General features: G+C 30.8%; 2 protein-coding genes across 2 annotated transcripts; both read left to right on the forward strand.

Annotated features, from left to right (window-relative positions):
• The first annotated feature begins 462 nt into the window (after positions 1–462).
• On the forward strand, positions 463–2,235 carry LOC148764783 (ferritin-like catalase Nec2). The gene is made up of 2 exons (XM_088810733.1): positions 463–1,262; positions 1,774–2,235. The coding sequence occupies exons 1-2, from the start codon at positions 1,033–1,035 to the stop codon at positions 1,988–1,990; spliced, it is 447 nt and encodes a 148-aa protein (XP_088666859.1). The 5' UTR covers positions 463–1,032; the 3' UTR covers positions 1,991–2,235.
• Positions 2,236–17,168: 14,933 nt separating this feature from the next.
• Positions 17,169–18,588, forward strand: LOC18613526 (ferritin-like catalase Nec2). Its single transcript, XM_088802462.1, has 3 exons — positions 17,169–17,519; positions 17,630–17,861; positions 18,068–18,588. Exons 1-3 carry the CDS (start codon positions 17,203–17,205, stop codon positions 18,449–18,451), a joined length of 933 nt encoding a protein of 310 aa, XP_088658588.1. The 5' UTR covers positions 17,169–17,202; the 3' UTR covers positions 18,452–18,588.
• Positions 18,589–19,020: the final 432 nt, after the last annotated feature.

Raw genomic sequence — 19,020 nt, forward strand, 5'->3', positions numbered from 1 at the left:
CATATGGTTTTACTCTAGGTTTTGGCCGAAATGATTTTAGTCTTTCATTGTAGTTATTAAGTTAGATTAAAGTATAGTGAACATATTCATCAAAAAAGCAGTACTTGCGTGTCAGGGGTCATTCTCTTACTAACAAGTTCAGGCCTCACAATAGCCTATTGTGTAAATATTATACTTATTATCCCAATATGCTGAATTTGGAATTATGCTCAACTTCAAGCAGCCTTAAAAGAATTACGTAATGCATGTCCCCAGCCCAACAGAAAGCCAATTACCAGGAAAATAAATACGCGTTTTTTCTGCACTTTTTAGATAACTGAGTTGGCCTTAATCTAACCTTCTGTACAATCGTACTTCAGCTGCTTTAAGACTTGGGATTAATCTGTTTCATGTTTAACCATGGTCACCATTTCTTTCTATAATATGTTAAGCTTTTCATGACATAAGTTTATTTGCTCCACCGTAATTATATCCATCTCAGGTCTCAGCTTAAAGCAGTTTTTTATAAGAACTTTTGTTGAAATCTAGTCGCCTATGCTTGGGAAGAATACTTGAAGCAATTTCAACATGAAATCTAGTAGCCATGCAATTTCTAGTAAAGATATAAAAGGGAAGGATGAAGAGAACTCGATATGATAAGTAAGGATGTTAGAGAAGCCAGGGGAGCAATGGCCAATTCTACCCTCCTTCTTCGTCCAATAACCACAGATCTACTTTTTGTACCATTTGAAAACGTGAGCAAATGCTATCCTCAACGTTCATGCAATTAACGTTGCATAATGTCTAATTCTTTACCTCTCTTTAGCGTGCATACATGTATATATGACAAGTAGTCTATCAAAGGAACAAAGCCTTTCCCTCATCAACTCATTTGGAATCTGGTACGGGCTGGTTTGATTAAGTAAATCAAATAGAATGGTTAGTCAGTGCTGCTTGCACGCCTTCCTGCTGCTTCTTACTTTGGAATCCATCAAGGTTATGGGGCAAATTCCTACTAAATGCAGAGCAATTGCAGAGACCGATGTAGAGTGAATGCAATTAGCTCTCAACTTCCAACTCTTGGACGCAGAATTTTTTCTGTACGCTGCACTTGGCAAGGGGCTTGATGATATAGCACCTGGTTTATTCCAAGGTCCTGCTTCAGTGGGTGCCAGGATCGCCAATCTTGATGGTACAATCCGTAGGATCATTGAGGAATTTGGTTATCAGGGAGTTGGAGACATCAGGCCCACTTTTCATATTTTTCATAACACTAATAATTAGTTGAAATTAATTGGACAATAGTTATCGATAACATAATTACAAGTTGTTAAATAATTGATTTTGCAGGGCTATCTTAAAAATTCGAGGAGTAGTTGTTCCGGTTCTAAAGTCCCAACTGAATCTCAGCGAATAGGTTTTTGCCAACATGATGAACCTAGCAATGAATGTCACTTTGTCTCCTCCATTCGATCCTTACGCTAACACAATCTACTTTCCAGTGGCATCCTACTTTTTCCCTTATTTGGGACTCACATTATGTTGGCGCTATTTCTAGGCTGGTCAACAGAAATCTTCAAGGCGTAAATTAAAACTCCCTTTCTCACTCTGCATCGTCTATCTCAAATATCAATTGCCACAAAGCTTTAGCTTGATGATCACTTCATTTTATATCTTGTCGTCATTTTCTCAGTTCAATTTCCTTTTTTGGTACTGGCTGGTGGAGCTGGCTGCTTCACTCTTAGGGGTGGAGGCTGAACAAGATGCAGTAATAAGAACACTTTTCTAGCAGAGCGCTGATACAAGAGACTGGCCTTTTCGACTAACAGTGACGAATTTCACCGATAGTATCTCACAACATAGGAATCGGCGAGGCATCCGCGGCATGAAAGATGAAGGTTTGAGAGTATCCAGGCAGTTTGGAGCAGAAAATCAAACTACTAGTAACATCCTATCCGCAGAAAATGAGGAAGACTATAAGTATAACAATATTAGATGGAACTGGTGTTGACATTTGTAAAGGGGGTTTTTGTGATAAGAAGAGGAAGCGTTGCAAATAAGTAAGGGATGTACTGAAGACAACGAAGAGAAAGATCGGAGTGGTTTCTAAAGTACTGAGTGTCATAGCAGGTGGAAGAGAACAAGAAGAAAATAGGTGTTCTGACTGAGAATAGGCTAGAGAGAGAAGTTTTGAGTGACAGTAAGCTAGTTTAGAAAGTGAAAGTGCCCTCCTTGAATTGTGAAGGCTCTATATATAGTGCCAAAGTGACGATTACAAAAAAATGTTTTAATGCACGTAATGAATTATATTATTAAAGAAAGTTTTAATATTAGGTAACTGCTATTGAGAGTTAATGTCTTATAAACCTATTATGTGACTATTGAAGTAATAAGATGTAATAAGACTTATTCTCTAGTAGAAGCTAAGAAAGAATAACTGTACATGAATAGGTATAAGAGAAGAAGCTGTATTGAATAGGTACAAGAAAAGAAGTTGTACGTGTGAAATGGTTATTCTAATAACATTAGTTGTTCCACACGAAGTAGTGCTATACTTATTCTAGTTGTTCTGCGTTAAGTAGTATTTCATTTGTTCTATGTAAAGTAGTACTTTACTTATTTTAATTATTTTGTATAAAGTACTGCTTCACTTGTAATGATTATTCTTATTATTCTTTATACAATATTATGTTGTAAAGTAATTTTTTAAAAAATAGATATTAACCAAAATCAAGTATCTATAACATTACCTTCATATCACCTCTCATGAGTAAAGATCTTGTGGCCATTAACCTACCTTGACATTCTGGAATATTCACATTACATCTCGTGTTATTGTAATTTCTTCCACAAGAATATTTTCTTTTGTATTCATGGTATTGATTCCAGTTCAAACTTTAAGCAATCGATACAATGCAACCCGTTCATGATGTTTTCCTTTGGGTGTGACTAGCTAGGAGGATAATTTCCATCTAAGCGCTTTGAACACTAAAAGAAAACATGTTTTGTTGATGGAATATTTTTCGTCGGTAAATTTATCGATGAATTATTGATGGATTACTAATGATAGGGATGAGCAAAATTCAGTCATAACCAAAATAATCAACCAATTTGGTTGATTTGATTAAATTGGTTAAAAATTTGATTAAATTGGTTTTATCAATTCTATTTGGTAAAAAATTTTTGAAGTCAATTAACGGAATTAACCAATTTTGAAATAAGCATATAAGGGCTTTTATTACATGTATACACTCACACATATTTTCTATACATATATATATGAATGAAGGGTTAGATTTAATCATCAAGAAGGATTTTCTTTCATGTGTTAACTCACACATTTTTTCTATACTTATATATATATATATATATATATATATATGAATAAATGATTTAGATTTAATCATAAAAAAATAAAAAATAAAATACACTTCATTTAGATATTAATATTATTAAATATTTATATAAATATAATCATACAAAAATTAATGTAAAATTAAAGAAAAATATAATGAAAACTATACACAAACCTTAAGTTATGAATATAACTTATTATATTAACTTATTTTTTTATTAAGTTATTAATATATTATACTATGTATAGTATATTTATTAATATACAATATATAGTCTATACCACATAGAGTATAGGCTATAGTAACTTATTTTTTTATAAATTATTAATAAATTATAGTAATATAGTATAACATAACTTATATTAATAATTGACTATATTGTAATATATATCAATATATTATGTATAAATATAGTATGCTTATCAGTATACTAATTAGTCAATAACAATTTACTATTATATATAATAATGTACTTTTATATAGTATATATATTAGACTGCTTCTTAGTATACTTATATACTATATAAGTATATATTAACAATCTATAGTAATATATTAATACACTATACATAGTATATATCTTAATACACTATATATAGTATACTTATTAATACACTAATTAATAAATATATAGTATAACAAGTATATTATATAGTATACTAATTAATATATTAATTAGTCAAAAGCTATACAGTAACAATATACTATGTTATTATATTAGGAAATTTGTAAATAATAATGTAACATGTAGTAACATCAAGTATATTATTAATATATTATTAAATAGATTTAAAAAAATAGAAAAAACTAAAAAATTTTGGTTAAATCAATTAGAATCGATTTATCTGACTGAAGTCGATTAAAGTCTTAAGTCAGTTCGATTCAACTAATTTTTTAAGAAAAGTCAATTAAGTCCATTAATGATATTCTTTGATAGAATTAATCAAATGCTCACCCTTAACTGTCGATACTCGAGCACTAACAATACAGATGAAAAATTGACGAAAATTGCTAACGGAATATAATCCGTCAGTTAAACAAAAGTGGGTATAAACAGTAAAATAACGCAAAGTTTGCCAACGAAACTTATGGTCGATAATGTGGTCTAGTCGCTTAAAACATTTGTTACCGACAGATTTTTTGACGAAATCACCAATGAGAATTTCATCGGTAAGCCAAATTTAAACCCTTGAACAGTTCATTTTCTCCCCATTTATTTTCTTAATCAGAGATGAAAATTTTTGTTGGTGATTTTGTCAATGAACCAAATTAAAACCCCTCCCCCCCCCCCCCAATTTATTTGTTTAAACATAGATGAAAACTTTTGTCAACATGAACCAAATTAAAACCCACCCGAGCGCTTTGAACGGTTCATTTTCCCCATATTTATTTTTTTAATCATCGATAAAAATTTCTGTTGGTACACCATGGCGTGGGGAAGAGGGAAAAGGGAGCTACGAGCCCTCTCAATTAATAAAACCCCTCAAGTGGTTCTTTTTCGTCTATTTTTCTATTTTCTCTTCTCCTCTCTTCTCTACCTTTCTTGTCACCCCACCCCATACTCAACCTCCGCCACCAAATGTGTCAATTGAAGTGCACTGGAGCACTGTCGACATCAGACCTAGGCCCTCCATTGGTTGCTTGTTCTTTTCTCCCGCTGTTTGGACTGCTCGATCCCTCTGCCCGTTTGATTCCCTAAGCTCCAGCCGACGCACCGAACTACACTTAAACACCATGGACGTCGAACTTAAGCCCTTCGTTGGTTGCTTGTTTCTTCTTTTGACATTTCAATTGCCTGATCCCTCCACCTGCTCGATTCCCTAACCTCCAGTCGACGTCTTGCTCTTCATCGTTGCTCTGTCAGTAAGATTTGTCAAGTATATATTTGAAGCTTATTCTTGTATTTGAAAGTTATTTATTGGAGTATGAATATTTTTAAATCTAGCAGTATAGTTATCAAACTTTGGTGAGTTGGTAATAAATATAAGCTATTGTTGCCCCCATTGTGTGGGCTCTTGTTGGGAATTTATGGAACTGTTGCTGCCCAAATATTGTAGATTTTCTGGTTAATAAGTGAAATTGTGGTTGTTGTTTGTGTGAAATTGTTGTTATTATTTGAATTTTTTTGAAAAATCTATTGTTGTTTTAAATAATCTATTTTGATGAAAAATTTGAGAATAATTTAAATAATTATTAGTAATTATGCAAAATAATTTAAGGTTTAGTTGTTAATCAATTGAAAAAATATTTTTGTTAATTAAGCACTTAACTAAATTAGTAATAGGATTTAATTTAAACTATATTTAAATTAATTAAGATGTTAATAGTGACGAATCTAGGATCTTGTACAAGGGATGGTTAAAGAGCAATCAAGATCATGGTTGGGTCAATGATTTGATTCAGAGCAAAAAAATTAATCACTTTTGAAAAAAATTAAATTATAATATAAAATTTTATTAACTATTTAAATATAAGTTTTAAACCCTAAGAAAATAAAATAAGAAAAAAGAAAAAAAAACTAAATCTGTGTCAATAGTGTTGGCAATCTTTTTCTCAAATAATTTTAGCAAAAAGAAAAAAAAAGGGAAAACAAGTTTTAAATCCCAAGAAAAAAAAGAAAAGGAAAAAAGGAAAAAAATAATTGTAAAAAAGGAAAAAAAATAATTCTAAAATTTGAGCTTAAAAGGGATTGAACCTAGGTCTTTTAAAATTTAGCTAAATAGACTTACAACTATTCCAAACTAATATATTTTATTAGTTTAAGGGTGGCAAAGTTATACATTTGCTATTTTATACACATAAAAAAAAAAAAAATTTAAAACCGTCACTCTTCTACTTCTGCCACTAGGTGTTAATGAGTTAATTAAATAATTTAGTTAATAAAGAATTATGTAATGTATTATAAGAAATTAAGAAATAACTTAACAATATAATATTAGATAATATTATATGTATTTAAATTAATTAAGGGTTTAGGGAAATAATTACTTAATTTAACTAATTATGAATAATTATGTATTGGTAATTAAGCAATTAACTAAATTAGTAATATTATATGATTTTAAAATTTTAAATAAATTAAGATGTTAATTAATGAGTTAAGTAAATCATTTATTTAATTAAGTAATATAATGTGTTATAAGGTATTAAGATATTGCATGTGTTATAAGTTAGATTTTATTGTCAATTGATATTTATGTTAACATTTGCTAACATATAATTTAATTATATAATTAAATTTAAGGTTTAGTTATATAAACTAGTTAACTAAATAAGAAATATTATTTAATTTTAAAAATATTTAGGGTTTAGTGTTGTAAGTAATTAAGCAATTAATTAAATAAGAAATATTATATTATATTATATTTATTTCATGTATTCCTCCGGCTTTTGATAGATTAAAGATCTGTACGATGAAGAGGTGGTTAAATGACCTGGTTTATAATTGAAAGTTATGTGATACGTATGAGTTAAATTTTTTCTCAAATTAAAACTTAAATTCACAATTTAAGTTTTGGTTTTAATATTAGAGTAGTGCGCCAAAAAAGCTAAAACTATATGACTTTTTGTAGTGGCCAGATAGATGAGCATCATAGCAGCCTTTTTAACTTTATGTCTCCGATCACTGTAGGAAGTCATAACTTTGGTTTTTGCAAACTACTTCTCCAATATTAAAGCTAAAGTTTATTTTGTTAAATTAAGTTTTAATTTGAAAAAAAATAATTTGCCAATGCAATTAGCGATGAAAATTTTTGTCGGTAATATTGACGAAGAATACCAACGAATTTCGCTCATTATCAACTAAAAATCGACCGACAGATCGGACCCATTGTCGATCGAATTACCATGGGTAAGTTAACGACGGAATATTCTGTCATCGATGGATTTCCCATTATCGACCACGCTATTGCTAACGGAATTCCGCCAAAATTTTCATCGTAATTTTCGTTAGTCATTACATACTGATAGAATCTTTACTATTACTGCTCGAAATTTTCGTTGATAATGCCTTTTTTTTTGTGTAGTGAAAGCATATTTGGAGATGGCAATAGTAACCCTTTGCAAGTACCTATATGTTACCTTAATCATAACGCTTTTCCTTCTTTTGTTAAACACATTTTTATTACTTTAAAGTACCTCAAAGTCAGTACCATACTAGTTTGCTTCTACGTTATTTTTCTTAGGAAATAAATGGCTAATAAAAAGATCAACTTATTAGCTTGATTCTATTTTATATATCTTTAACACTAATAGTTCATGTAAAATAACAAAAGTGTTGAGATAGAGACAAAAAATAAATGTAAGCATAGTACTATAATAGTTTGTTTCAAGATAAGCAAATTAGCATGCAAAGGAAAAAAAAACAAATTATGAATAAATGTAAGCCAATTACTATGACAGGTAAAGGAAGGACTTCTTTTTACGGAGTAATTTACACCCATAACTACATCTAGAAAAAAAAATTGACCAATTTAGGATTTACCTAGATTTAACAACTTTAAAGTGCAAAGAAAGAATTTCACTCTTCCATCCCTAGTTTGCCAACAAAGCTAGGTTGAAAGCATCAATCTCTAAAACTTAGTCCACTTTGTGACTTTGGCTTACATAGTAGCTCTCACTTTTTCCAATGAATTTTCCTACCCTCAGAATTATCTCCCCACCAAAACTTTGCCAAAATCATATTCATCTCATAGAGACAAGTCTTTGGTAGACAAAAATAGTGCATATAGTAAGTCGAGGTTGCCTGAGTAATTGATTTAATTAAGATTTCTTAGCTTGCCTTTGATAACATCTTGCCCTCCGTTGAAGAATGAGACTTGACTAAAAGAACCAAGGACTAGGGGTTAGTTTAGTTATTTCAATTTATTCTCAATTGTTTTTAGTTTATTAGTTAATGCCAATTTATTTTCTCTATTATAGTTATTATCATATTGAGTAGTGAGTTCGTATTGGCAATATGTTATGGTCAAGTAGGTGCTTATATAAAATGTGCATAATACACTGTTATTTTATTTTACATGCTACTTTGTTTTAATATTTTTTGTCTCCTATAAATGTATTTGTAAGTGGTATTGTTGAATGAAAAGACTGTAGAGAGACTTTGAATCCAATTACATTTTCTCTCTTGTTTTATCTTTCTCTAGTTCTTTAGTTTCATCCTTCATCACTCTAGCAGATAATAGTCTATAAATATAATAAAATCATTAAGATTTCCTACATGGTATCAGAGTTCTAAAAAAGATCTTAAGGGACCAAGAAATAAACCAACAATTTTTTTCTACAAATATTCATTCTTAGGCTTTTTAAAATAACTATGGTTTTCTCAAGTTTTAATGTTGTTGCTCTACATGTGTTTATAAGATAAAATTGTAACATTTAGGCATGAAGATTAAAGCATATCTTAGAGCTTTCGATTTATGAGAAGTTGTGGAGGTAGGAGGTGAGCCACCAGAACAAAGACTTAACCCCACAACGGCATAGATGAAGCAATACAGTGAAGAAGTAGTGAAAGATTTAAAGCTGTCTCCATCATCCATTCGGTTGTGTCAGATACTATTTTCACAAGGATAATGGCTTGTAAATTGCTTAAGGATGCTTGGAATTGCTTGAAAAAAGAGTTTCAAGGTAGTGAGAGGACTCCTCAAATGTAGGCCTTGAATCTACACAGGGAGTTTGAGATTTTGTGGATGAGAGCTTATGAGAGTATCAAAGAATACTCAAATAAGATCATGAAGCTGGTGAACCAGCTTAGACTCCTTGGTGAGTAATTGTCAAACCGTAGGATCGTCAACAAAATTTTGGTGATTTATCATAAAATTTTGAAGCAAAAATCTCCTCACTTGAGGACTCTAAACACTTTTCTCAACTCTCGATGATAGAACTTGTAAATGCTTTACAAGCTCAAGAAAAAAGGATGGCCTATCACGATGATGATGTTACTGAAAATGCTTTAATAGCTAGGACAAAGGATTTTTGAATTAGTGACAGAAACTGAGAAAGAAATAAAGAGATAAGAGAAACAAAGAGTGGAAAATGGTGATGGGAACTCAAACAAACTAGGTAACAAGTTTCCCTTATATTAATAGGGCAAAAGAGTAATCACACTCCAAAATTTTGTTGGTCCAGGCCGAATGTGAAGTTTAGGTCTTGTAACTAGCTTGTTCATGCAGAGAAAGTTTACCAATACAAGGGTAATCATGTTGATGAGAAGGTGGCAGTGGTTGAAGAAACTGATATGGTAAAGGAGCAATTGTTCAAGGCCAAGATTTCTAGTGATGAGAAGAAAAACACATGGCTCCTTGATAGTGGATGTTCCAATCACATAACAAAATCGAGCTGTTGTGAGAACGACTGGGAGTTCATTAAGTCAATTTCAAGGAGGGGTGTTGAAGAATGAAACTTGACTTAAAAACTAGAGATCAAGAGTTAGTTTGGCTTTTTCAATTTATTCTCAACTGTTTTTAGTTTATTAGTTAATGCTATTTTATTTTCTCTTTTATAGTTGTTGCATGTTGAGTAGTGAGTTTGTATTGGCCACATGTTGTGGTCAAGTAAGTGGTTATGTAAGACATGCATACTATATTATTATTTTATTTTACTTACGGCTTTGTTTTAATATTTTTTCTCTCTCCTATATATGTATTTATAAGTAGTAAGCGGTATTGTTAAATGAATAAACTATGGAGAGACTTTGAGTTTAATTATATTTTATCTTTATCTAATTTTTCAGTTTCATCCTTTTCTCTCATTTTATTTTCTCTGATTTTTCAATTTCATCTTTCATCACTTTAGCATATAATAACCTACAAACATAATAAAATCATTGAGATTTCCATCACCCTCCCATCCCCTTACTCTAAAACAAATTTTATTTGATCATTCAAAAAACTGGTTTCTTTGCTTTACTTATCATCAGTAGCATTCCAAGGTATCTATCTTGTTGTAACACCTTTTGGATCCCCAACACATTTTTCAGATTTGCTGCATTAGCATTAGTAGTTTTGGAGCTAAAGAAAACAGAAATTTTCAATATTAATTTTCTGCCATAAAACCTTTTCGTAGTCTTGCAAAATACCAGAACATGATGGCATTGCTCTGTATTAGTCCTCAAAAACAGAATACTACCATCTGCAAAGAAAAGACCGAAGCTTTGGCACTCCCTCTACAAACCGAAACAACTTGAACTAGTCCAGCAATCTCAGATTTATGTATCAATGCTCCAAAAACTTCTGTGCATAGAAGAAACAAATATGGGGAAAGCAGATTTCCTTGACGCAATCCTCTTTCTAGGAGAAGAATACCATAAGATTTCCCATTTACGAGCACAGAATAGCTTACTGTGCTGATACATGTTCTCACCAAAGAAATCCATTTTGGTGGAAATCCCGAGTTTTGCGTAACACACTCTGTAAAACCCGCTTCACCGAGGATACGGCTGGCTCGTATCTGTTTAATAGCCATGAACCGTTTGTGCTTTGAAAAATGCATTACTAAAATAAACACTTGGAGTTGGGCTGGGAGAAGCTCAGGCTTGCTGAAGTAGGCCAGGCTTACAGGCCTGCACTCATGGACAGATCCTTATAGTCGTTAGGGGAGAGCAAGCTTCGATCAGTTCGGTTTTTGGTTCAATTTTTTATAAAACTGATCAAAAAATTAAACTCTTTCAACCGATCGAATCGCATTGTGTTAAAAGTCGATTTTGATTGATCATAATCTAACAATATTGCAATTTAATAAAATCTCAGTGACTTTGCTTATAATTTGTGCAACTACTATTATTATTAATATTATTATTATGTTAACACTCTCTCTTAAACTCAATGTAGTCTAGTAGATGCTAACATGAGTATGGAAATTAAGTCTTCAAATCGTTAGAAAGATGTGTTTTGGTAAAATTATCTGAGGTTTGATTGAAGAGAACACAAGAATCAAATGAAGAGATTCTTGAATAACATGATGATGTATAAAATAATTATCAATTTTAATATGTTTGGTGTATTCATGAAACACATTATTGTGAATAATTTGAATAGCATTTTGATTATCATAATGGAGCACAATCATTGAAGAATATGTGATGCCCATATCCTTTAGTAATTGACGAAATCAAAGTAACTCTAAAGCATCATTCCCAAAAGCACAATATTCTAATTCAGAACTAAGATGGTGTGGCACATGATGTCCAGATAGAGGCAACTGGTGCGTGAGGCAAGTAAGACAAGGGCTGTCACTTGTCGACCTATGGAGGCACATGTGGATCCGTGGAGCGCATGAGACAAGGGTTATCGACGCATCAAGCTCCGTGGGGTGCGAGCAACGTCCAATGAGGCTTCGATGAATGTTGACCGACATATTAGGAAGAGGTAGGGCAGTTGATGACGACGATGTTGTGATTTAATGACCAGAAAGTGACGTGGATACAACACAATCTGAAACGGTGTAAGGGCAAGTATGGTAGTTTTTAGTCGTTCAAGTAGCTAGATTACACTGAGTTGCTCTTTTGGTGATGCGTAATGACATGGAGCGGTTGTGGGGTCGGTTGGTTTTTTTGATTTTAGAAATAGATAAAAATAGATAATATGACTTAAATACTATGTTAGAAGAAAAAAAATTTTATATTTTGATTGTAAATTCTAAGAAGGTTAATGAGGTGTGTATATATATATATATATATATATATAAAAGATTATTAATAATTTAAAAGAGAATCAAGTTGATAATATGGCAATCCTAATTTAATAAAATTTTATTGATTTAGTCTATAATTAGTACAATTGTTATTATTATATTAACACGAAAAAAATCAACACAACTTTTTGAAAAATAAACACTAGTGCCACAATTTACCTATCAATCTTACAAATACATGGCTAAATTTAATGGATTTAACAAATTTTGTTGACAATTTTCTTGAATTTCTTGGACTTTTAGAGCTTTAATCCCGGATTCAGTAAACTAAAAGACTATGATCATGTTCTGAAAAGTACATTGATGTAGAAATCAAATCCTAAACTAAGCATTTCAATCTTTGAGTAAACAACATGGGTTTGCATTGTTAACGCTGTTTGTGTTTGTTGCATTTTGAAGGGTCCCGATTCAGCATGTCCTTATCCAAATTTGGTCCCGTCTCATTATGCTCTCGACGTATGAGTTATTTTGTCAACCGTTGATATAGTACACAATTTAATGCAAAATTAGGGATTACTTATTATTGTTACACTATGTCCACTCAAGCCTAACCCAAGTGGGTTGCATGAAGTACAAAATTAAATTTAAACACAATCTTAAATTTGAGTACGGATTGTCTCCACTTTCATTATACAATAGTTCTTGATTTATTAAGCTTGATCCAACTACAAGTAGATTCGTCTAACAATCTTACAGGAGTAACCAATAGTGCAGTAAGTATAATTATTAATATCACACGATACGCGATATGTACGTATGATATGATACGATATTGATAAAAAAATAATATGTATTGATAACCATATTGCATTTGATCAAGTATAGAAAATGTATCGTGATACGTAATATAGTCAATACATTTTTTATAAATTTAATTTTAATTAATTATTAAAAACTTATTTTTATTTTATATTTTTTGAGTTGAAATATAAAAAACTAATTTTTATGAGTTTCAATGGTTTAGATTTTAAATAAAAATAATAATGAAACATCGAATTCTCCTTTTGATTTCAACATGATAAGTGTTTTTTAATTTTAATTAATAAACTAATATAAAAATGTTTATTTTATTCAAAAATATATAAAATTAAGAAATATATTGAGAATTTCATTAAAAAAATAATATTCTTTTCAATTTATATTCTATAATCTTCAATTCTGTTGAAATATATAACATTTTAAATTATTTTCTTTATTTTATACATATAAATATTATTTATAATTAATTTTAAATTTTTTTACTGTATTTTATGATACGATACTCAATATTAGAAAATAAAATTTTGATATACAATATATGTCTCGATATAACAAGTATGATAGTAAATAATCAGTTCTACTAGCTGACTGACTAAATTGTAAACAATCTCCCTTGATATACTTACTTATTTTCCAAACACAAGCAATTTGTCATTTGCAATTTTTTGTGGTTGTGCAATTATATAGAAAAATGGTATATACATTAAATTACAATTTGCAATTTTGTATAATAGAAAATTGTTTATTAGCATATATGTAATGAAGATTGTAAGGTTTGCAATGTTCGTATTGATGCCTCAATGTCTAAATTTTCTTTTTTAAAATCAAATAAAACGAAAGAGCTATAAAATTTCATGCCTGCAACAAATGGATTTTAGTTTATCTTTTATGTTTTCAGTTGATGACATTCAAATTAAAATTACCTAAAAATAAAATAACAAAACAACTCTGCCTAAAAGTGGCTGCAAGTTAGTAGCAAGATTACTTAAATGTAAACCTAAAAATTGGCTTTCCGTAGTTTCCAATCTTCACTCTGTTAGTGGGCTCAACCTGTACGTACTCATTAAGAGCGCTGACATCGAGAGATTAACACTATTTACAATTAATCTAATAATAAAGTGAGTTATCCGTTGTCATGGTATGATTTATATGTATATATATCAATATATGAGGATTATACTATTCAAATTATAAACAAAAACATAGATTATCCAATTAAAGGGAAGGTTAATACTTATTTGCATTAATTGTCTATTTTAAATACTGTTCAGATTTTTATTTTCAAAAAAAAATTTGTTAGGATTTTAAATTTATTAATATTCATGGGTATATTAAAAGCCACCAAGAGCCACTACTCTAAAGTTATTTCTTTGCAATTAAATTAATAAATAAAATATTTATAAATCACAAACCAAGAAAACATGCCTCACTAATTAATTATTTTATAACCAAAAAATAAAAAAGAATAAGGCCACGGGAAGATGGTTTTAATGGGAAATCCCACTAATCAATACTTACCGGGGTATTGTAATTAGGTTTTCATAAAGAGTAAGAATTATAAGATGGGTAGAGCTACATAAAACTACCTTTTTTTTAACCTAAAATCTAATAAATCATTATATATGAAAATTAAATATTAATTAGGTTAGACTAAAAAAGTTAATAATTAGGTTTTCTTTAATTCTGAGCTTTTATTTTAGAAGGCACTAACCTTAAGGTTGGGCTATGTTTTTAATTTTATGGATCTGGTCAGATATCACTTACAAGTTTGACTATTGATCAGTCCATTTAAAATTTATTTTATTATTAAAATATTAAAAATATTTTTATATAAAAATATTATTATAATAATATTTTAAAATTATAAGTATAGTTTATAATTAAAATTAAAAAAAATATTTATTAATATAATAATATCCAATCAGAGGTTAGAAAAGCTTAAAAAATCAATTTAAGATCTAACCAAAATCATTAACTTTTTTTTTTCTCTTTTAGTTTGACAATTTTACAATGGTAAATATTGGTAATTTCATTAAAAATAGTGGATTCATATTATATAGTTTTGTTGGTGGAATGCAATGATCGATGTATACTAGTTACGGTAAATTAGAAAAATATTATTAAATATCAATTTTTTTTATTAAAAATGATATTAACTAACTTGAAATATAGTAAAATACATTGATTCAACCATCGATGATATTTTTTTTACTCAAAAAATTAAATTCAAATATCAATTGTTAAATCACATGATACATTACGATAAGTTAATTAAGGGTTCAAATAATGTAAAAAAGAAAAATAGTAGTTCACAAATGACGCTATGCTTTTCCCCTTATTTTTCACGACCTGCAGAAGAGAAAGTGACTTAGTTTATTAATCCTCCTTCCTCATGCGACTCAGCATTTACAATTACCTAAGTTAATAACAGTTTTAGTAATGCAAGGTAATTGGCATATGTCTCAATGATTCATATGTATGACTTTTCTGTTGAAAAAATAGGGTGTTTTATATATATTCGCTGAACCAAATTTATATAAAATATTGGTGTGTAGGCAAGAACAAAATTAACTACTCGATATAAAGAGATATTTCTACTGTTAATTAATTTCCGATAATGGCTTCATACTAGTTGTGGATTTGCTATGGCGGAAGATCGTAGGCGGTGTTGGAGCGGCACAATTGTTACGGAACAGCTTTGATGATCAGTGTAATTAGGAAACTCCAATGTTAACGAAGATAAGACTAATTAGGTCACTGTGTTATTAGATATCCAAATTAAGTTAATTAAATTTCAATCTGTTGGTACCAAGCTTAAGTAGCGAAACCAATTTCCATTTTCATTTTTCATTTTTCATTTTTCATTTTGAAAGAGAAAAATGAAATCTGATTAAAAATATTAAAACAGTTAGTATAGTTTCACAAAAGCGAAAAGCAAAAAAAAAAAAGCTAGAAGAAATAATTAGCTAAAGCTAGCAAACAACAACTTAGCTTGTATTTGCCCCAACGTATAGAATAATTTTTCTACTATAAAAGTAGAAATTTTGGTCTTTAAAACTTAATTTATACCGTTTGGATTTTTAGATGAAACTATAAATTTAGGTTTCTTCAAATAGTGCTAACACATAATAACAAATGTTTAATGAGATTCTTTTATATTCTTACTTTATTCTTCAATTGTTCATAAAATTATAATAATAATAATTATATTTTTTCACATTAATTTTTTATTTGATTCAAAATTTTCTATTGATTTCATTTTCTGTTTTTATTACAAAAATTATTTAATTTTATATATTTCTTTCATTTTAAAACTTATGATTTGGTTTAATGAAGTTAATTTTCTATTTTTTACTTATTAAAAATAAATTAAATATTGTCAAACAATTTTCTAAACACTTTAGTTTCTCTTCATAACACTTTTAGAGTAGCTTCACTCAAGTAGTACTTCTTAACTCCAATTAAGTCAATTATTTTTTAAAAAAATTACAAAAAATGCGTTGAGGAAGTATCTGCTATACAAGTCAATGTGGAAATGGAAATGTTTATTTAATTTCTTACTTTTTTTTGGCCAGTCGAGATGCTTATATTCTAGTTTTATGCCAGAAGATGTTCCTTCTTCGATTAATTTATTTTATTTTTTGCTCAGTCCTTTGAAACTTAATAGAAAGAAACAATGAAAGACCCACAATTACGATAATAAATCATTTATAAAGGATAGACTTATTTTTTTTGGAAGGCATTTAAAAGGGAGACTGAAGTGGATGGAAAATCGATTGGGTGGCATGTAAAAGCCTGAAGTAAGAGAGGCTGTTGGTTGTTTTTTGCACAGGGAGGATCTGTTTCTTGCAGCAGGACCCTTTCTTTCTTTTCTGTTATATGAGGATACATTTGATGCGGAGCAAGTGAAAATTTAGAATTTACAGAGAGTGCTACGAGTTTGCGATCAATATGCACACTTTGTAAGGCATAATGGCCCCAAATCCATGGTGTATATTATGGGGCCTTTCCCCTGTTTGTGAATGAAACTCAAACTTAAATTCTACAAAAAAAATTAAAAAATTTGTTTGCTCTTATTCACTTCCTGATATGATCATGATTTCTACGAATCAGCTATATTTGGACTATCTAACTAGAACCAAATTTCGTTAGTTATATTAATTTGCATTAATAATTACTAGTTAACAAAACATGGGCTTAGACTAGGGAGCTTAATATCTGTACCATTTGAAAACGTAAGCAAAGCCTTTATAGCCCCAAAGTAAATGTGATCCACGTCGCATGAACCAATACCAGATTTTCTCTCATCCCCCTTTCCCGCTCATATCTAACAAGTCTCTATAAAAGCAGGCCAACCGTTCCCTCATCAACCCATCCGGAATCTGGTATTCGCAGGTTTGATTAAGTGAGTCAAAACAAAATGGCTAGTCGATCCTGCTTGTTCGCCTTTCTTCTTCTGTTTCTTGCATTTCAATCCACCAGGGTTAAGGGGCAAAGTCTTCCTCCACAGTGCAGACAAGTTCCGGGTACCAGTGCCCAGCTGATGCAAGTCGCTCTGAACATGGAGGTCTTGCGAACAGAACTTTTCCTGCGAGCTTCCATTGGTAGGGGACTCAATGATTTAGCACCAAATTTGATCCCAGGTCCTGCTCCAATCGGTGCCAGGATTGCCAATCTCGATAATGTAACCCGTAGGATTATTGAGGAATTGGGTTATCAGGGAATCGGAAATATCAGGTTCCTAGCAGCTCCCACCTTTCATAATTTTTTATAATCCAATAAATTGGAATTAATGGGACATTAGGCAATGCACTAAATGTTCTAAGAAATTAAAAATGATTTTGCAGGGCTATCTTAGGAAACAGACTAGTTACTCCAATTCAAGGGCCTCAACTGAATCTCAGCAGACAGGCTTTTTCCAATTTCATGAACTCAGCACTGAATACCACTTTGTCTCCTCCATTTGATCCTTACGTCAACACAACCAGCTTTCTGGTGGCATCGACCTTTATCCCCACTGCGATACAACAATATTACCTTGGAATTTTGCCTGACCTTGCCAACATCGATCTTCGAGTCGTAAGTGCTCTCTCTTTCGAGTCTATTATTTTGGTACGTACATTCAATCAATTACTTCCTTTAACCCATATTAAATGTTATATGGTCAAAAAGTCTTAATACTTAAGGTACGTACGTAGAGTTCATTTCTGGGTAAAAAAGATTTTATTTTCTGCCCTCATCTTCTTAATTTCATTGTTTCTTTTTGGTGGGGGCATTTGGTGCAGCTGGGTGCTTCACTCTTGGCCATAGAGTCTGCAAGATATGGAGTTCTACGAACACAACTCTACCTGAGGGTCAACGCGACAGTGCCGCCTTATCGATTCACCGTGGCAAATCTCACCGAGCGTATCGCACAACTGACCAACCGACTTGGCATGTGCGGCCAGAAAGATGAAGGTCTGGTAGTACCATTAGCACTTGGAGCAGAGAACCGAACTACCAGTAACATCATTGCGGCGAATGTTAATTCCCTGTTACTTCCACGAACAATACTGGAGGTCTTCAGGATATTTTTTGGAACTGGCAACGCAAGCATGACCGGTGGATTTTTTCCAAATGGTATGAATGGTGCAATTGCCGAGAACATTATTCGCCGAGGACTTGTCTAAGAGCTTCGAAGCATTATATTAGATGGCAATAACAATATTCCATAAATGCTTTTACCATTGCCTGCACTATGAAAACACATAAATGAAGACTTATAAGTCTCTTCTCGTTTGAAATAAGAAAAATGCATTAAAAGAAACACATGCACTATGTTACTTTATGTAGTAATTTGAACAATAATTAATAAACTTTGGGATTACGTGACTAAGACTGACCGGTGCTGAGGCCTCTTCTATTGTTATTTGCACATAAAAAATTTATGTGCTCATTTTAATCACCTAGAGTCTCCGACTTACTATTTTTGTGCCCATTGGCATATAGCGATTGCGTGAATGGGCTCTGGTGAGGGCCTAATCTTCCTTTTAGCCTTCCAGCATTTTGTTTATTCCTATAAAAATTTACAGGTTCTAATCTCATATAAAAATATAACATAAAATACATTATAGAAATATTTTTTTTAAAAAAATAACCTAACACCTTTGATCTCAGGAGAGGAATTGTTTGGCAGCCCCTAAAAATGATGATTTAAAATTTAATGTCAATGGGTCAGTAAAAGAAAAATCAGGTCCGG

Source organism: Theobroma cacao, chromosome 1 (assembly GCF_053813885.1).
Source record: "Theobroma cacao isolate CCN51 chromosome 1, ASM5381388v1, whole genome shotgun sequence".
Taxonomy (NCBI): Eukaryota; Viridiplantae; Streptophyta; class Magnoliopsida; order Malvales; family Malvaceae; genus Theobroma; species Theobroma cacao.

Bases quoted from the DNA above. Each gene is read 5' to 3' on its own strand.
- LOC18613526 (XM_088802462.1), top strand. From the start codon at position 17,203: ATGGCTAGTCGATCCTGCTTGTTCGCCTTTCTTCTTCTGTTTCTTGCA. The intron at 17,520-17,629 runs GTTCCTAGCAGC...ATGATTTTGCAG, and splicing joins CAGGGAATCGGAAATATCAG to GGCTATCTTAGGAAACAGAC. The intron at 17,862-18,067 runs GTAAGTGCTCTC...CATTTGGTGCAG, and splicing joins CCAACATCGATCTTCGAGTC to CTGGGTGCTTCACTCTTGGC.
- LOC148764783 (XM_088810733.1), top strand. From the start codon at position 1,033: ATGCAATTAGCTCTCAACTTCCAACTCTTGGACGCAGAATTTTTTCTG. The intron at 1,263-1,773 runs GTTGAAATTAAT...TTTCTAGCAGAG, and splicing joins TTTCATAACACTAATAATTA to CGCTGATACAAGAGACTGGC.